The 20,125-nt window shown below is 42.8% G+C and overlaps 2 protein-coding genes across 2 annotated transcripts in view; one reads left to right on the top strand and one right to left on the bottom strand.

Annotated features, from left to right (window-relative positions):
• Positions 1-20,125, top strand: part of LOC134734321 (late cornified envelope protein 2D-like) — a 127,026-nt gene that overhangs the window by 11,132 nt on the left and 95,769 nt on the right. The gene's annotated exons all lie outside the window — the stretch shown is intronic.
• LOC134734692 (late cornified envelope protein 3E-like) lies at positions 10,079-11,189 on the bottom strand. Its single transcript, XM_063628052.1, has 2 exons — positions 11,147-11,189; positions 10,079-10,655 (listed from the first exon to the last, which is right to left on the bottom strand). Exon 2 carries the CDS (start codon positions 10,632-10,634, stop codon positions 10,356-10,358), a length of 279 nt encoding a protein of 92 aa, XP_063484122.1. The 5' UTR covers positions 10,635-10,655; positions 11,147-11,189; the 3' UTR covers positions 10,079-10,355.

Consider the following 20,125-nt stretch of genomic DNA (forward strand, 5'->3'; position numbering starts at 1 on the left):
ACTAGAGAAAATGAATACATTCCTAGAAATACACAACCCCCCAAGACTGAATCAGGAACAAACCAAAACCCTGAAGAGACCAATATTGAGTTCCAAAATTGAGTCAATAACAAAAAAACTTACCAACCAAAATGAGCCCAGGACCAGATGGATTCACAGCCAAATTATACCAAAGGTACAAAGAAGAGTTGGTACCAATCCCACTGAAACTATTACAAAAAAAAATGAGGATGAGGGGCTCCTCTCAACCTCATTCTACAAACCCAGTATCATTTTGATACCAAAATCTGGAAAAGAGACAATGAAAAGGAAAACTATTGCAAATATCCCTGATGAAACAGATGCAAAAATCCTTAACAAACAAACTGAATCCAGCAGTACCTCAAAAAGCTAATGCACCATGATCAAGTTTGTAGGCTTTATTCCTGGAATGCAGAGTTGGTTCAACAAAAAGCAAATCAATAAACGTGATTCACCAACTAAACAGAATTAAAAACAAAAACCATATGATAATCTCAATAGATACAGAAAAAACTTTTGATGTAATCCATCATTGTTTCGTAATAAAAATCCTCAACAAACTAGGTATTCAAGGAACATACCTCAAAATAATGAGAGCCATCTGTGACAAACCCACAGCCAACATCATACTGAGGGGGCAAAAGCTGAAAGCATCCCCTTAAGAACAGGAACAAGACATTAATTCTCACTCTTACCACACCTACTCAACATAGTGCTGGAAGTCCTAGTCAGTGCAATCAGCCAAGAGAAAGAAATAAAAGGCATCCAAATAGAAAAAGAGGATGCCAAATTATCTCTGTTTGCTGAATGTAAAATAAAAGTTGAAATAATATAATAAAATAATTATTCAAAAAATTATTAATAGGTATTTTAAAAACACTATTATTACGTTAAACATGTCTGAGTATCCTGATACAGGGAAGGCTGTAGGTGTGGCCATCTTTTTTATTTGCTCACATACATTATAGCCAAGTAGGAAACAAAAGCACTTTCAAGACACTTGGGTGAATGGGGTTGTTCCCTGAGAATGAGACTGGGAAAGGACGAGGACTTTTCAACTTTCAAACAAACATTTCATGGTTGGAATAACCACCTATTCTTTGCCTCACTAAGCTCTTACCTTGGGTGTGGAAGCAAGCAGATATTAGATGTCCTTTTTATATCCACTAAGACAATGATATCCAATGTCAAAAGTTTGCCCATGATGGGTGCCTTCACTGGGTTTAGCTACCCTTTACTAGCATCTGTCAAGTGCCCCAGAGTGGGAATCCAATTGAATATAGAGCCACCTTTGTCTAAATCTGCTGCCAGGCAAGGAAGCCAGAAGATGCCTCCAATGGGCCCACTGGAACATAAGCTCCCTGAGAGGGGATTTTGTCTTGTTTCAAACTGATCCAAGCACCTAGACCAGTGCCACATAACTATGTACTGAATGAATAAATTTTTGAATGAATGAGGCTTGGCCTAGAAGTCCCCTGATGAGGACTGAAAAGTCTGTCTTCACACTTACTGAGACCTCACTTGTAGGAATCAGCTTCCAGTGGCGGGTCACCACTGCCATAACTTCTGGCTCCCATGAACTGTACTAATGTCTCAAATCCAAACTTTCTTAGTTGATTCTGGTGCCACCTTTCTACATCTTGGGGTTATTCACTGACAGCAGTAGTTCTAGTGGTACTTTGGAGCACAGATCTGACTCCACAGGCACAGCTAAGTCTCTGTGCCCAGGTCTAGGGATCCTTTTTTTTTTTTTTTCATATTTCTTTTTTTTTTTTTTGAGATGGAGTCTCGCTCTGTCACCCAGGCTGGAGTGCAGTGGCGCAATCTCGGCTCACTGCAAGCTCTGCCTCCCGGGTTCACGCCATTCTCCTGCCTCAGCCTCTCCGAGTAGCTGGGACTACAGGCGCCTGCCACCACGCCCGGCTAATTTTTTGTATTTTTAGTAGAGACGGGGTTTCACCATGGTCTCGATCTCCTGACCTCGTGATCCGCCCGCCTCGGCCTCCCAAAGTGCTGGGATTACAAGCGCGAGCCACAGTGCCCGGCCTTTTTTTTCATATTTCTTAAAACATTTTAGAGGAATACAGGGTACCATGGTGGTCAGGAGCATGTGGTCAGTGAAACTGTCTGGGTTTGCACGGCAGCGTCTGGGAGACCTTGGGCACCCATTCTACATTGATTCCCCTCTGTAAAATGGGAGAAGGCTAGTATCTAACTCAAAGGACTGCAGTGAAGATTACGTTATTTACTGTATGTCAAGCCACTGGTACATTATGAGTCTTATATAAATTATCGATCCTATGAATACATATCCAACTTGCAACTCCTGAAATGATCTCATTTTTTCCCCTTTCCCTAAGTTCCTCTCAGTAGATACCCTTGCGACCACCTCCATTTCTCTCTTTGCACCCATCACCTAGTTAGCTTTCAGGGATCTCTTCCTACCCTGTCAACACCCGGATTTTCCATATAGAAATAATATGAACGTTTTCTCTGCAGCCATGTGTCCTTCTGCAACCTCTTTCCAGTCCTAACACATAAACTCCTCACGGTCTCCCTATGAATGGAGATAAATGACATTTCTCATTCTTGTCCTGTGAGGCACTCAGCCTGGGAGATAAGAAGGGGAAGAGCAATGGAGCAGCCTTCGGAGGGGCAAAATAGAAATGTAGGTGGAGAAGAGAAGCTTTATTTTTCACAGAGTGAGACATAAGTGCTGCTAAGCACTGATCAGAACATGGGTGTGGAGACAACCATGAGGGACACCCAGGGAGACCGCTGGAGATCACTGGCAACCCTCGTCAGGATGAACTCAGGAGCTCAGACCATGGGCAGGAGGTTAGGAGTGGCTACATCAGACTGAGGTTAATCCTGGGCACTTTGGGTCTCTGGTTCCTCTAAAATTGCTCATCTCAATGTACTGCCAAGGTCAGCAGTAATTCCCTAGCAAAGGCTGGAGCTCTTGGCAGGCTCACTCACAGCAGTAGAGGCTGTGATGCCTGTGCCAGTAGAAGAGATGGGGCCTTTGGTAGGTCAAGCAACAGTGCCCCACAAAAGTTAAAGTGACCCCTGAACTGGGGCTGCAGGGAAAGGCTGGAGGTGGGTATGAGGCTTAGTACTGGGGTGTGCACTTTGAAGGCTGACGGTTATCACTGCTGCTAGTTTTGCTGGAGGGCATCTCAGAAGACATCAATAGAATCAGATGTGCTTGTAATGCACAAACCTCTGTCAATATCTCTTCTGTGATGGGTGTCACGGACCCCATGCTCTACTACTGAACTAAGAAATGCACGGAAGAAATGAAAAGTTACTTGGAGTTAGTTTACCTTGGAAAAATGCGTTTTTCTCTGGTCTCCTACTAGAAAAGGATGCTGAGTCTTTTCTAATTGGGCCCCTATCTTATCTCCATGTAATCACAGAGGAGAATAAGCCTGTTTGGGTAAACCTTCCTTGATGATGTCTGCTGAGATCAGTGCATCTCTCAGAACATACGTAGGAAGATGAGGGTGTGCTGAAAACCCATGACCTTCACAGTCACAAGACACCTGAAACATCCTGGGAGGGTGCCCATTAACCCCACACTCTTCCTGGTGCCTCCATCCCAGAACCTCTGCTTCCTTCTCCCCTGATGGAAGCCTGGGCTTGTCTTCCTAGGTCTTCCAGCTCAGTTCCTGTCTCTAGCTAGACATCCATCTGATTTCATAGAAGTGAGAGAATGCTGATTTTGAGAAGTCCATGGACTGGGGAGCCCAGGACAGGAGCTCCTAGCATGTGAGGGGCAGCATGAGTGGGCTGCTGGGGGAGTTGACAGCACTGAGCACCCCAGCCCAGCTTCAGGACTTATCCACCTTCCCTGGAACAGGATGGCATGTTTGACCACAGAAAGCCTGGTCCTCACTTGTGCATCTTCCACCCAGGCCTACATGTGTCCTTAAAAGAGGCTGTGCCCTGTGCTTTGTGGTGAAAGCTAGAGTTCAAATGACATGTCACCTGACCTATAGAAATTAATTGTCTAACTGCACAGGCAGACAAGTAAATAGGGAGCCTGCTTCCATGAGAAAATTGCTATAATGTAAGTCACTATGCACAAAGTCTGCAGGTCTTTGTCTATCTACTTTTTTCTAGCATGTTCTCTTAGGAAAACCAAACACCCAGATGTGGTGTTGGGGTGGTGACTTGCTGTTGGGGCGGTGACTTGCTGTTGGGGTGGTGACTGAGCTAAGGACGCTGGACATTCAGTATGGGCTGTGTGTAAAACAGATGGAAGCCTAAAGTCAGGGGAGGTGAGGGTCCCTGAAAGAGCCCCTGGGCAAGAGAGGAGAGGAGCCAAATGAGTACCCGATTGAAGGGCAAATGTAGAGAAGGAAAGTACAGTAGTTGCAGTAATAAGAGTCACAACTGACACATTATAAAATAGCATGACCTTCCAGCAAAATCCAAGGAATGTGTGCTCTTTATTTGAAGACCCTGAAAACACTGAGGGAGGAGTCGTTCATCTGCTTGGACTTGGTAAGGAAGTTGTGCAAATGTGCATGATAATGGGTGGCCTTGATGAAGATGGCTTTGCTGTACATGTTGCTGCTTATGAGGTTGATGGTAGTGCTGGGTGCATCTCTTGTCATGAAGCTGACCTGATGGTGTCTACGTTTTGGGTATGCAGAATTGATGCAAACTGAATGCTATTTCCCTGTTAATTTCATTTTAATTTTAAACGAATTTATCATTCAATTAATCTCTAATATTAAAAGACCATTTGCTAGACATTTTTCAAGATAAATCACAGTCAGGACTATAACCAAACTTTATCCATATTAAAATTATAATTTTCAAAGAAAATTAAATTATGTTCATTATCAGTGGGTGTAATTTTTCTCTTATTCCACCTAAGAGTTTGCCCCTTTAAGTACATAGTGATGCCTGTAGGAGCATAAACGCACTGGGCTGTAGGGAGGACAGTGGCTCTGAGTGTGGATGGGTAGAGGGTGGGTGCAGATTTTGATATCCTCAGCAGCCTTTTCCTGCCTCCAGCCCATGGTCCCTGCCTCTGGCTGGAAGGTATTTTCAGAATCATCTCCAGAACTACTCCTGAGTGGCCGTTTTTCTCATATTGTTTAGGGTTTCTTCAGGAGACCCTGGCCTGCAAAAAGGCACTTAAGAAAGATGGACCAGGTACTTTCTCATGGTACCTAGATTGTGAAGCTGAACAAAGCTGGGTGGCCACTTTTGCTTCTTGGGAGTAGAATCTCTAGTCTTTGGGATACAACAACAGAGGAGTAAGTTCTAAAGTTTCAAAACACCCCAGAACTGCAGTGGGGGCCCTCCTTCTGTCTCATGGAATGCAGCAGATGTCTGCATATGGGCCTCTCCACAGCCCCACCCCTGATGCCTGGCTTGGGAGGCTCCATACTTGTCCTGGTGAGGATGCCCATCAACCTTTCTTCCCCTGCATGAGGAACTCCCACTTTTTGGCCCCTCTGTTTGTTATCAGAGCAGGAGCTCTGTAGGCTCAAGGCTGAGCAGGTGTCCTGGGATGACAGAGGCTTGGCTGGAGGACCACTGCCCTGCCACTTACCCAGAGCATGACGTCAGCTCTCAGCATAATCTCTACCAGGAGTACCACCCTTAGATCTGTGGCTTTCTAAGGTTCTGCAAGGTCAGGTGACAAGAGAACCTGGCCTGGCTGGATATATCTGGATAATTTCATGACTTAGTAGTGCCGATGGGAATGATGGGCACAGGTGGTATAGTGGCTCAGGTTTGGCTCTTTGCAGTGCATTTTAATCAGGCCATATAAAATACACGTAAATGACAATCTAAATAACAAAAAGATCTTCTTCATTCCCTGCAGAACAGAGCTTCCTTTCAGTTTAGGACCTTCCCATCCCCAAACCATTAGCATGACCATGGCAAGCAGCTGAGACAATCTGGGTTCTCAATGTTATCCTTGTGTCCCTAGTGGAGACACAGGTACCACAGAGAGATGTGAAGCCCTCCATGTTGTGGTGGTTGGGAGTAAAGGGGAATGGGAAGAGAGCCTTACTAACGGAAAGGATCCATGCAGCCCCCAAAATGTCAAAATATCTGTTCTTTAAATCTTCTGTAGGCCTACCATCTCTTATTTTTCTTTTTGTCCTTCCTCCCCTCATCCCTTCTTTTCTTCCTTCCTGCCCTCCTGCCCTTCTCTTTCCCTTCCTGCCCCCTCCCTCTGTATTCCTTCCCCATTCCCTTTCCCTTCCCCTACCTTTCCCTCCTTCTGTCATTCTTTCCTTCTTTACTTTGGAATATGTTGAGCTGAACAGCTGTAATCTCTATTACTACGCCCTCCATATCTTCTTGGGCAGATGCTAAGAGTTTTCTTGTGAGGGAAGTCACAGGACTCTTGAAATTCCTGGGGCCCAGTCTTCCTGTAGGCCTGTCATTTTAATTTTTTCTTTCATTCAGTCATCCGTTTATTCAATTATTCCAATGAGATGTATTGCACTGATATGGCACACCAGGCATTTTGCTATACACAAGAGAGTTATAAATGAATAAGATTTGTTCTCTGTTCTTGAGTAGCTCACAGTGAAGTCGGGCAGACAGACAAATAACAAAATAAGCATGATCCAATGTGGCAAGTACAGGAATACAGATGTGTGGAATGTCCTTGGGCTCAAGTTCAGACCCTTTAGGTGTCAAACCCCTTTTACTTGGAGTGACTCTGTGGGGGAAAATGTGTCTAGATGTTGCCACATGCTATCATTTGAGGATGAGATCACTGGCCTTTGACAATAGTATTTGTGCAAGTAGCAGCAGCAGAGGTATAAATCCTTGATCTGTCTGTGGGAAGCCAGCCAAGACGGTGATACCAAGAGGAGCTAATGGAACCCAGCTAATGGAACCTCACCAGGAGGAAGAGATAACGCTGGTGCTAAGGAGAAGAGAGCTGAGGGGGACCCTGGGGGATCTAAGACAAAGTGGAGGGGGCAGGATAATGGGCTTGTTCAGAGCATTCATTTTGGACTCAGACATTCCTGAGTTTGAATCCTCCTTCCCCAGGTAGCAGCTGGTATGGTGGTGGGGAGCTATAAAGTGATAGAGGCACAATGGACCAAAGATGTGAGGGGCAAAATCAGAGAAAGAGACAAGAAGTCTATAGAGGCTGTGAGGACATGGTTTACAAATTAAAGTACATCTGAGGGCCATTGTATCAGTATCTTAGTGACTGTGGTATTTGCTCTAAGATCTCCAGAGTAGTTTCAGGGAGGGAGTGATCCACCTTAGCTGGGGTGGCTAAGGGAAATTAGCTGAACTGTGAATAATACTTCATGGATGTGGTGATGATGAGGCCAACAATGGGGAAGCTTGTGAACACTAAACGGGCAGTGATTGAACAGGATTTTGCAAATTGCAATTACATAAGCTGTGTAGTATTTTTTACATTGCATTTTACTATAACATTAGAGATGCATTGCCTCTGAAACACCACATTTAAAAATGGGACAAATCTTTTAAATCAAAAACACAAATTCAAATGATCACAAAATGTTACTGTCTTTTATAAACATTGATGAAAATTTTGTGTCTGGTTATCCTGTTATAGGGCGGCGTATAAGTGATGAAATCTCCATTAGATGATGAAATAGGTAATATTCATGGGATGAAAAGAGAACCTGTGAGAAGAGGTTTATTCACAGGGCTGTGGAGACAGGGAGGGAGATCGGGAAGAGCATGAGGAGAGAGGCCTGCTTGTGCAATAACTTTGTACCCTTGGGAGTCATGGTTCATCCTTTCTTCTTTCTTGGCTGTTGTCTTTTGATGTGGAAGCTAGAAAACACTCGACGTTCTTTCCTTTTGTCACCACCAAAGCCACAGTCTCAGAGCCTCAATATTTTGCCTAGGCTAAGTGTCTTCTCTGGTTTATTAAATAAACACCAGTGTCCATTCACCTCCAGAGGCTGAGAGGCCAACTGAGGAGAAGGCCACTGTGATTCACTCTGCGATGCATGCAAAATCGGGAACTGTCTCCTTTGGACCAATTTTGAAGGTGAGTTCCCAAAAGACGGAAATTTGTCTCTGATTCCTTATTGTGTCCCTAATGCCTACACTCAAGCACATAATCATTGCTCAATAAAAATGTGTCAAGTGAATAAATGGGTCCAGGGCTCAGGACTTGGTATTGCCCAGTTGCAGTTCGGGGCTCTGTTTTTCTCCCCTGCTGGAAACTCCCTTATTGCGCTCCATTTCTGAGAGGTCCTTTTATACTTCTTCATAGATTCCCAGGATCTCATTGGTTTGCCAGCAATGTTGACTCTGCTCCATTTTCTCTCCATTCAGATTCAATCCAACCATAGCCAGAACCCCGTCATTCTTCAGTGTAGTGGAATGAGATGCTCTGGGCCTCCAACCTTGTTCTGCAGCCCCTGACAGGAGGCAGGCTCTAATTCTCCAGTTTTGTCCAGCCTGTGTCATGCTGCTTCCGGGTCTGCACAGAGATGCTGGGTCTGCATGTGGGTATCGCTCACATTCCAAGTGTGGAGCTTTGCAGGCTGTATCAGCCATGGCACACTCTTCCCTGGGGGTGGGGCCTTTCACCCTCTTCACTGTCCCTGGGTGAGAGCTCTCCAGTGATTTCAAACCGAACGTAAACCAATGGCCCAAAGCTGTGCCTCCTGCTTCAATTTCAACAAATTTCTTTTTTTTTTTAATACCCGTTGGTGCATATCTGAATATCTCATATTAAACTTCTCTCAGGGTCTTTTTTATTTCTTATTTTTGGAGATGGAGTCTCACTCTGTCACCCAGGCTGGAGTGTAGTGGCACAATCAGCTCACTGCAACCTCTGACTCCTGGTTCAAGCAATTCTTCTGCCTCAGCCTCCTGAGTAGCTGGGATTACAGGTGTCTGCCACCACGCCCAGCTAATTTTTTTGTATTTTTAGTAGAGATGGGGTTTCACCATGTTGTCCAGGCTGGTCTTGAACTCCTGACCTCAAGTGACCCACCTGCCTCGGCCTCCCAAAATGCTGGGATTACAGGTGTGAGTCACCATGCCGGGCCTCGGGGTCTTTTTGATCCCTAAATGTTAAGAATTAATTTATAGGATTTGACAAAATCCTTTTTTAGTTCAATGGACTTATAAGGTTATCCATCTGTATTTTTAATGCCCGCCCCCCCACCGCCGCCTGCTCTACTTAGCCCTCATATCAACTTCTCTTAATATTTGTAATTTGACTGTAGCTCTATGTGACACTTCTCTGGTTTTCTGGTAGTCAAAGTGAGATGTTACTCTTAGTTCACATAAAAAACCATTCCTTCAACCCCAGGAGCATCTCAGTCTCACAATTTAGGCCAAAACGTGTGACTCCATTGAAGTCATAACTTCCATGTGTTGATGTCAAGGTCATGTAGTTACAAAATTAATAATTTTTTGCTTCTTTGGTATATCTATTTATAATTCCAGGAAGACTTCTCATTTTCTGCCTTTTTCTTTTTCCTAAAACTCTCATTTTTCACATTCCAATCATCTCATTGACTAAACTCCCAGCCACATCTCTGCTCCATTATCTCATTAATTTAAGCACCTCTCAGCTTTCATCTCTCTCCCTGGATTTTCAGTCACTGAGTTATACTTCTTCCCCAGGCTTACGTCTCTTCCCTCCATCTTTTGATTCTGCTTCTCCTCTGCCTATTTTCTGTTTCTTTGCCTCTTGATTTCCTGTTTCTTAGTTAGCACCCCAGAAACAGCTCATCAAAACAAACTAGTGGTCTTCTGTCATACACTGGAAATTCCCCAATTGTATTAATGTCCTCTCAGATTTTACAGGAAAAGTCAATTTTTGCGCTGATACCCTCTTTGAGTTTGAGGTTGAGTTTCAGGGCCTCAAACCAAACACAATCTGTATCGTTCTCTCCCTCCCACTACAACATAAAACTCTCCCCTTCCCTTCCATCAGTGGAGCGGGGTCGAATCCACTATGTTTTCCAGGTGCAGAGATAAGGTTTGGCTCCTGAGCTGGGTTGTACTGACCAAAGAGCTGAGGAGAGAGACTGTGAAATGCCCAGTGAGATGCTGGTGGTAATGAGGACAAGAAACTTTATTTTTTTGACGAGGTTGGGCACAAGCACTGCCAATCCTTGGCAGGTACAGGGGTAGGGGGACATATGACATCCTGGACATAAAACAAGAAGTGCCTTCTGGGGAGAGCTCAGATCCCCCACAGGAAAACCCCCAGCTCAGCCTGTGAAAGTCAGAAGAGGGTATATGGGAAGGCATGCTTCAGGATGGGGCTGTTCCTGGCCTCTTGGGATTCTTGTTTCCTCCAAAGATCGCTTGTCTCAGCATCAGGATCTGGATCAGCAGCAGCTCCCAGAACCGTGGCAGCAGCCAGAGCTCCCGCCTTGCTGACCACTGTCCCTGTCACAGGAGTTGGACCTCTGGCGCCGGCATCGGTGGTGGCGCCTGTGGTGGCTCAGGAAGCAGCCACTCTCGGAGCTGGGGCCACAGCCCCCAGAGCTTGGGGCACAGCCAGACGAAGCTGGAGGCAGACAGTGTGCTGGGCTCTTTGGGGGACACTTGGGTGAGGGGCACTTGGGTGGGGGTTGGCACTGCTGCTGGTTCTGCTGGCAGGACATCTTGGCAGGAGTTGAGATGTCCTGGACAAAACAAAGCCACTTGTTAGTTCAAAATCTACAGTCCAATGTCTCTAAGACCAGCTGCCTCCTGAGGCAAGAGCTGCAGGAGGGTGAGGGAAGCTGATGTGGAGTTGGTGGGACATGCTAGATACTTCTCACATTGCTCTCCACCCAGGACAGATTGCTATGAGTCTAAGTGGACACGTGTGTTTCTGTTTCTCCAAAGAACCCCTAGGGGATGCACCCTTTTGGGAAAAAGAATTCTGTAGAATGGATGTTACAGGAAATGTGCCTGCCTGAGTAGAAAGAGGATGGGAGGGAATCGTGAGCTCTGTGGCCTTTGCAGGTCATGGAATTGCTGTCAGTTCCTGCAGGGTCTCCCTCCTGCCCCCTTCCCCCATTGCTGCCCTCTCACAGTCCTGTATCTGGGTCTGTTTCCATCTCTTCTGCTATGGCCTTAGCTTTCTGTTCTAACATCCCATATCAAGTCCTGTCCCCTGCTGAATATTTACCGGGTGCAGAGGAGGCAGGAGAAGGCTGTTCCTGAGGAGACTGAGGATGAGGAGCCCAGGGCAGGAGTGCTTTTATCCTGTGCAGGGTGTGTGATGCACAGCCTGGGCATGCTGCTGCTTTCACAACCAGGGGAGGTGACAGCCAGGCACACCCTTGGGACTATCCATTCATCACCTTCCTGTGCACTCACCAAGATGCCTGACAAGAGGGAACCAGGAAGGTCTGACGCCTGTTTACCTTCATCTCATTCAGGCCTGCTGGGGGTTGCAATCCTACCTTCCTTGAAGCAATTGTTTTTATCACCACCCATTAGTAGTCACTCCTCATTCCACATCGCCCCTCTGGCAACCAGTCATCAATTTTTTGCCTGTATGGACTTGCTTATTCTGGACACTTCATATAAATAGAATCATATAATATATGGCATTTTGCATTAGCTTCTTTCACTTAATATATTGTTTAAGATTTATCCATGTTGTAGTATGTATCAGAACTCCATTCTTCTTTATGGTTGAGTAATATTTCACTTTATGAATTTAGCACGTTTTGTTTAACCATTCATCAAGTGATGGGCATTTGAGTTAGGTCCAATTTTTGGTTATTGTGAATAATGCAGCTACAAACTTAATCTTTATTATTTCCTTCCTCCTGCTTTATGTTTAGTTTCTTCTTTTTTTCAGTGTTTTAAGGCAGGAGGTTAGGTAATTGATTTGAGATTTTTCTTCTTCCTTAATGTAGGCTTTTGCAGCCATATATTTCTCTGTAAGCATTTCCTTTGCTGTATCCCATAATTTTTGGTATGTTGTATTTTTATTTTCATTCATTTCAAAGTATTTTCTAATTCTCCTTGTGATTTCTTTCTGAACTCATTGGTTGCTTAAGACATTTCTGAATTTTCCAGTTTTCCTTCTGTTATTGATTTCTAGTTTCATTCTACTGTGGTTACGGATGATACTTTGTATGATTTCAGTGTTTTAAAATTTAATGACACTCCTTTTATGATCCAACAAAAGGTCTACCCTCCAGAATGTTCCATGTGCAATTGAGAAAAATGTGTATTCTGCTATTGTGGTTGGAGTGTTCAACAAGATGTCTGTTAGACCTAATTGGTTTATAGTGTTGTTAAAGTCTTCAGTTTCTTTGTTGATTTTCTTCCTAGTTGTTCTTCCATTAATGAAAGTGGAGTATGACAGCTTCAACTATTATTGTTAAATTGTTTATGAGTTGTCTATTTCTCCCTTCAATTTTGTTAGTCTTTGCTACATGTAATATGGGACTCCATTGTTAGGTGCATATATATGTATAATAATTATTTCTTTAATAGATATGGATCCCTTTGTCATTATAAAATGTCCTCTTTTTCTCTGCTATTAATTTCGTCTTAAAGTCTATTTTGTCCAGTATTGTATAGCCACTCCAGATCTCTTGATTACCATTGCATGGTGTATGTTTTTCTACCTTTTACTTTGAATCTATTTTGTCTTTGGGCCTAAAATATGTGTCTTATAGACAGCATATAGTTAGTTCATGCTATTTTATCCATTTTGTCAGTCTTAGCCTTTTGATTGGGGCATTTAATCTATTCACAATTAATGTAATTACTATTAAGGTAGAATTTATGTCTACCATTTACTATTTATTTCCTATATATTTCATATCTTTCTTTGCCCCTCTTTTTCTTCACTGTGGCTTTGTTTTTTGTTGAACAGGCATTTTCTAGTGTACCATTTTAATTTCAATGTTATATATTTTAGTATATTTTTTGAGTTATTTTCCTAGTGGTTTCCTTGGGAGTTCTTATTAACATCTTAACTTACAGTGATTATAACTCAGATCAATACCAACTTAATTTTGATAGCATGCAAAGCTTTGCTCCTATGTAGGTTTGTTCCCTCCCCCTTCTGTATACTGTTATTATCATATAAATCATATCTTTACATTAGAAGGCCATCAATGCAGCTCTATAAGTATTTCTTTATGCAGTTGTCTTTCAAATCAAATTGGAGAAAAGAGACTTAAAAGCACAAAATGCATTCATACTGTCTTTTATATTTACCATGTAGTTAACTTTACCAATGCTCTTCATTTCTTCATAAAAATTTCAAATACTGTCCAGTGTTATTTCATTTCAGACTGAATTAATCCTTTTAGTATTTTCTGTAGAGCAGGGTTTCTGGAAACAAATTTTCTCAATTTTTGTTTATTTGGGAATGTATTAATTTTTGGTGAATAGTTTTGCTGGATATAGAACTCTTGGTTTACTTTTTTTTTCTTTAGCACTTTGAATATGTTATCCAACTGGCTTCTGTTCTCCATGGTTTCTGATGAGAAACCAGCTGTTAATGTTATTATCAATTTTTTTTTTGTATTTGATGGGCCTTTTCTCTTTTGCTGTTTTAAAAATTCTCTTTTTGTCTTTTGACATTTGTACTATGGTGTGTTTAGGTGTGGAGATCTTTGACTATACCCTGCTAGGAGTTTGTTGATCTTCTTAGATGTGTAGATTAATATTTTTCATCAAATTTGATAAGTAAGTAACTGTTATTCCTTTGAATATTCTTTCTGTCTTTTTATTTCTCTCATCTCCTTCTGGGATTCTTATTATAAATATGTTAGTGTGCTTGATGGTTACCCACAGGCCTCTGAGGCTCTTTTAATTTTTATTCAATCTTATTTCTTTCTGTTCCTCAGGTTGGATAATCACAATTGACCTATCTTCAAGTTCACTGATTTATTCTTCTAGTTCAAACCTGCTGTTGAGCCCTTCTAGTCAATTTTAAATTACAGTTATTATATTTTTCAAGCCTCAAGTTTCTATTTGGTTGTTTTAAGAAATTCTTTTTAATTCTTTATTGTTGTTCTCTATTTGGCAAGACAACATTCTTATGTTCTCTTTTAATTCTTAAGACATAGTTTATTTTAGTACTTTAAGCACATTTAAAATAGTTGATTTTTGTCTTCGTCTAGTAAGCCCAATGTTTAAACTTCTTCAGGGATAGTCTCTCTTGACTACCTCCCTGGACCTTGCCCCTTGTGTAGGCCATACTTTCTTGTTTATTTGTAGCTCTGTCTTTTTTTTGGTTAATAATTGGACATTTAAAATGATATAAAATCCTGGAAATCAAATTTCCCAACCCTCTCTGGGGTTTGTTGCTGTTTGTTTTCACTGTCCATTTGCTTCATGACTTTCCTGAACCAATTTTGTAAAATCTGTATTCTTTATTGTGTGTGGTCATTTAACTCTGTACTCAGCTTAGTAGACAGAGATTTCCTTAAATGCCTTGAGTTAATGTCTTTCAACATTTGCTGAGGACCTCTGTGTGTATGTTGGGGCATGTTTTGACGACTTCAGAAGACAGTTTACAAATCTGTCTTAGGTTTCATTTCCTGCTTTTATGGAACTTCAAGGTCAGTCAAAGTTGAGATATTAGGGTCTTCCCAGGTCTTTTCTGAGCATGCACACACCCTGTAAGTCCACATAGTCTCCTAGATTTCCAGAAATATGTCATACATTTTTAAAACTCTCTGTGAGAATCTCATTCCTCAGATTTTCCATCTAAGTTTTTGGTCAACTTCTGATTTGCCCAACTATTATCACCATCACAGGCTGCTGTGATGCTAAACATTTTTTATTGATTGTTTTCGGCAAACTTCCTGGGATAAAAGCTGTTTTCAGTGAGAGAGCTCTGAGTCAGTTGGAATGAAAACAAGCTTGGCCAGTTGGGATTTCTAGGGGAAATGGGAATGGGATCTTCATTGTGTGCCATATAGTCAGATAATGACATTTCTCTAGGGATGGGGTTTTCGGATAGTTTCAGATATGTTCTGTTACCTCCATGTGCTACTAGCATTTTAGATTTCAAGTCTATGATGGCACTGGGAACAGGGAGATGATAATAGGGCAAGTTAAAATGTCACAAAGCTCATTGCTCTTACCCATATTCAACTGCTTTTCTTAAGTGAACACTCTAATATTTTTGCAAGCCTTTGGTAAATCTCCAGAGTTTTGCAAAAGTTGATTTTCACGATTTTTCATTTTCAAGGTGTTTTTAATGGAAGAGCAGATTTTTGGAGATCCTTGCTCAATCATTCCCAACCTTGTCTTCTTAAGTGAAAACATGTGTCCCTAGTTTATCATCTGGGTCACAAACTTCACATCCAATAAGCATTATTATTTTGAGATATACAGCTCTTCTCATCACCACAGAGATGCTTCCACATAATATCCAGGTCATATGTGAGAAAGTAAGATTAAGCTTTTCCTGTTTTATTGAGATTTGACAAAAATAACTGCCAACTTGTAAACAATAGGCACAAATAACTCTCCACCTTACAAAGAGGTTGGAAGGAGCCCTGATGCTATCACTCATCCCTTGTTATAGTGATGAGAAGTTTCCCAAACTGGATAGAATGCTGTGGATTTTCCCCTTACATTTCACATGGGGAAGCAACAGGTTATTACTCTCACCCTCCACTAGAGGAAAAGTCATAGGAATTTCAAGGGGACAAATTGTAGAACTTATTAATGCCTAAAAAACAGAAAGACTTGGCCAGAAGTGGTGGCCCATGCCTGTAAATCTCAGCACTTTGGGAGGTGAAGGTGGGTGGATCACTTGAGGTCAGGAGTTCAAGATCAGCTTTGCCAATGTGGTGAAACCCCATCTATACTAAAAATACAAAAATAGCTGGGTGTGTTGGCTGGTGCCTGTAATCCCAACTACCCAGGTGGCTGAGGAAGGAGAATTGCTTGAACCAGGGAGATGGAGGTTGCAGGGAGCTGAGATTGTGCCACTGCACTCCAGCCTGGGTGGCAGAGCAAGATTCCATCTCAAAACAAAACAAAACAATAAAACACACACACACAGACGTAAAACCCAGGAAGACTCAAATTTCAGGTCTCAGCATCATCAGTGGACTTGCTGAACAGTTCTCTGGCTATTCTGGAGAGTGAAAAATAATTGGAAAGAGAAAATGGAAAGGAGAATGGGGAAAGGAGAAGCAACCAGTCCCTTACTGCTTGACATGGCCAGAGTTCATGAGTTTCCCTGAGCCAGTGGACAGTTTGGAGGGCAGCTAGGCATAGCTGTACTGCCACAGTCCTGCTAGGAATGTGGCTAGCAAGGCAAGATGCCTGTACCAATGGTACTAAGAGTGTAGGGGAGTGTCAAAAGAGGCCAAATTTTTCACATCAGGTCACTGTGCTAAAGGTTCCTTAAAGAAATCAGTCATTTATCTGGTAAGAGAACCTTCATGGGTCAGCACAGAGAGGATGCAGCCACTGAGAGACACTAGCAGTACCAGCCAAATATGAGATATTTGCTTCGTCCCCTTTTCTCATTCCAGCCTCAAAACAGTGCAGAATAAAGGGAACCCACAGGGGAGAGGAGGAGGTGGACAACAAATGATGGAGCTGACCATGTCTCTCTTCCACACACTAGATGCCTGTTTTCCACACAGTCCTTTAGGAGACAGTTGGGCTGTGCTGGGTTGGAGAGGGAGGAGTTAATATTCTTATTCTGAGTTATATCCAACTGGACAGGATAGGATACTCCCTGAATACCTGAAAAATGATTAGAAAGGCCTGAAACACACTTGAGATATTATCAAAGTAGAGTCAGTATAACATAGTAGAAGACAGAGACTGGAGGAAAAATAAATCCCTATTTGTATCTGACACTGAGTTCGGACTACTTAATAAACTTGTTCAGAGGCCCTTGGAAGATTTTCCTGCCAAGGATCTCTCTTGGTTCTTCCTCTCTTTCCAATATCAGTCAATAAATAAATCAAGAAGATGGCCAAATAGGAACAGCTCCGGTCTACAGCTCCCAGCGTGAGCGACATAGAAGATGGGCAATTTCTGCATTTCCATTTGAGGTACCGGCTTCATCTCACTAGGGAGTGCCAAACAGTGGGTGCAGGACAGTTGGTGCAGCACACTGTGCACAAGCCAAAGCAGGGCAAGGCATTGCCTCACTCGGGAAGTGCAAGGGGTCAGGGAGTCCCCTTTCCTAGTCAAAGAAAGGGGTAACAGGCGGCACCTGGAAAATTGGGTCAGTCCCACCCTAATACTGCACTTTTCCAATGGGCCTGGAAAACGGCACACCAGGAGATTGTGTCCTGCACCTGGCTCGGAGGGTCCTATGCCCACCGAGTCTCACTGATTGCTAGCACAACAATCTGACATCAAACTGCAAAGTGGCAGCCAGGCTGGGGAAGGGGCGCCTGCCATTGCCCAGGCTTGCTTAGGTAAACAAAGCAGCCACGAAGCTGGAACTGGGTGGAGCCCACCACAGCTCAAGGAGGCCTGCCTGCCTCTGTAGGCTCCACCTCTGGGGGCAGGGCACAGACAAAGAAAAAGTCAGCAGGAACCTCTGCAGACTTAAATGTCCCTGTCTGACAGCTTTGAAGAGAGTAGTGGTTCTCCCAGCATGCAGCTGGAGATCTGAGAACGGGCAGACCACCTCCTAAAGTGGGTCCCTGACCCCTGAGCAGCCTAACTGGGAGGCACCCCCCAGTAGGGACAGACTGACACCTCACTCGGCCAGGTACTCCTCTGAGACAAAACTTCCAGAGGAACTATCAGACAGCTGAATTTGTGGTCTCATGAAAATCCATTGTTCTGCAGCCACCGCTGCTGACACCCAGCCAAACAGGGTCTGGAGTGGACCTCTAGCAAACTCCAACAGACGTGCAGCTGAGGGTTCTGTCTGGTAGAAGGAGAACTAACAAACAGAAAGGACATCCACACCAAAAACCCATCTGTGCATCACCATCATCAAGACCAAAAGTAGATAAAACCACAAAGATGGGGAAAAAACAGAGCAGAAAAAATGGAAACTCTAAAAAGCAGAGTACCTCTCCTCCTCCAAAGGAACGCAGTTCCTCACCAGCAATGGAACAAAGCGGGACGGAGAATGACTTTGACGAGTTGAGAGAAGAAGGCTTCAGACGATCAAACTACTCCGAGCTACAGGAGGAAATTCAAAACAATGGCAAAGAAGTTAAAAACTTGAAAAAAAATTAGACGAATGGATAACTAGAATAACCAATGCAGGGAAGGGCTTAAAGGAGCTGATGGAGCTGAAAGCCAAGTTTCGAGAACTACTCTAAGATTGCAGAAGCCTCAGTAGCAGATGCGATCAACTGGAAGAAAGGGTATCAGTGATGGAAGATGAAATGAATTAAATGAAGCAAGAAGGGAAGTTTAGAGAAAAAAGAATAAAAAGAAATGAACAAAGCCTCCAAGAAATATGGGACTATGTGAAAAGACCAAACCTATGTCTGATTGGTGTACCTGAAAGTGACGGGGAGAATGGAACCAAGTTGGAAAACACTCTGCAAGATATTATCCAGCAGAACTTCCCCAATCTAGCAAGGCAGGCCAACATTCAGATTCAGGAAATACAGAGAATGCCACAAAGATACTCCTCGAGAAGAGCAACTCCAAGACACATAATTGTCAGATTCACTGAAGTTGAAATGAAGGAAAAAATGTTAAGGGCAGCCAGAGAGAAAGGTCGGGTTACCCACAAAGGGAAGCCCATCAGACTAACAGCTGATCTCTCGGCAGAAACTCTACAAGCCAGAAGAGAGTGGGGTCCAATATTGAACAATCTTAAAGAAAAGAAATTTCAACCCAGAATTTCATATACAGCCAAATTAAGCTTCATAAGTGAAGGAGAAATAAAATCCTTTACAGACAAGCAAATGCTGAGAGATTTTGTCACCACCAGGCCTGCTCTAAAAGAGCTCCTGAAGGAAGCACTAAACATGGAAAGGAACAACTGGTACCAGCCACTGCAAAAACATGCCAAATTGTAAAGACCATCGAGGCCAGGAAGAAACTGCATCAAGTAATGAGCAAAATAACCAACTAATATCATAATGACGGGATCAAATTCACACATAACAATATTAACTTTAAATGTAAATGGGCTAAATGCTCCAATTAAAAGACACAGACTGGCAAATTGGATAAGGAGTCAAGACCCATCAGTGTGCTGTATTCAGGAAACCCATCTCACGTGCAGAGACACACATAGACTCAAAATAAAGGGATGGAGGAAGAACTATCAAGCAAATGGAAAACAAAAAAAGGCAGGGGTTGCAATCCTAGTCTCTGATAAAATAGACTTTAAACCAACAAAGATCAAAAGAGACAAAGAAGGCCATTACATAATGGTAAAGGGATCAATTCAACAAGAAGAGCTAACTATCCTAAATATATATGCACCCAACACAGGAGCACCCAGATTAATAAAGCAAGTCCTGAGTGACCTACAAAGGGACATAGACTCCCACATAATAATAATGGGAGATTTTAACACCCCACTGTCAACATTAGACAGATCAATAAGACAGAAGGTTCACAAGGATATAAAGGAATTGAACTCAGCTCTGCACCAAGCGGACCTGATAGACATCTACAGAACTCTCCACCACAAGTCAACAGAATATACATTTTTTTCAGCACCACACCACACCTATTCCAAAATTGACCACATAGTTGGAAGTAAAGCTCTCCTCAGCAAATGTAAAAGAACAGAATTTATAACAAACTGTCCCTCAGACCACAGTGCAATCAAACTAGAACTCAGGATTAAGAAACTCACTCAAAACTGCTCAACTACATGGAAGCTGAACAACCTGCTCCTGAATGACTACTGGGTACATAATGAAATGAAGGCAGAAATAAAGATGTTCTTTGAAACCAACGAGAACAAAGACACAACGTACCAGAATCTCCGAGACACATTCAAAGCAGTGTGTAGAGGGAAATTTATAGCACTAAATGCCCACAAGAGAAAGCAGGAAAGATCCAAAATTGACACCCTAACATCACAATTAAAAGAACTAGAAAAGCAAGAGCAAACACATTCAAAAGCTAGCAGAAGGCTAGAAATAACTAAAATCAGAGCAGAACTGAAGGAAACAGAGACACAAAAAACCCTTCAAAAAATGAATGAATCCAGGAGCTG

Source organism: Symphalangus syndactylus, chromosome 12, assembly GCF_028878055.3.
Source record: "Symphalangus syndactylus isolate Jambi chromosome 12, NHGRI_mSymSyn1-v2.1_pri, whole genome shotgun sequence".
NCBI lineage: Eukaryota > Metazoa > Chordata > Mammalia > Primates > Hylobatidae > Symphalangus > Symphalangus syndactylus.

Excerpts from the sequence above, each read along its gene's own strand:
- LOC134734692 (XM_063628052.1), bottom strand. The coding sequence starts at position 10,634 with ATGTCCTGCCAGCAGAACCAGCAGCAGTGCCAACCCCCACCCAAGTGC.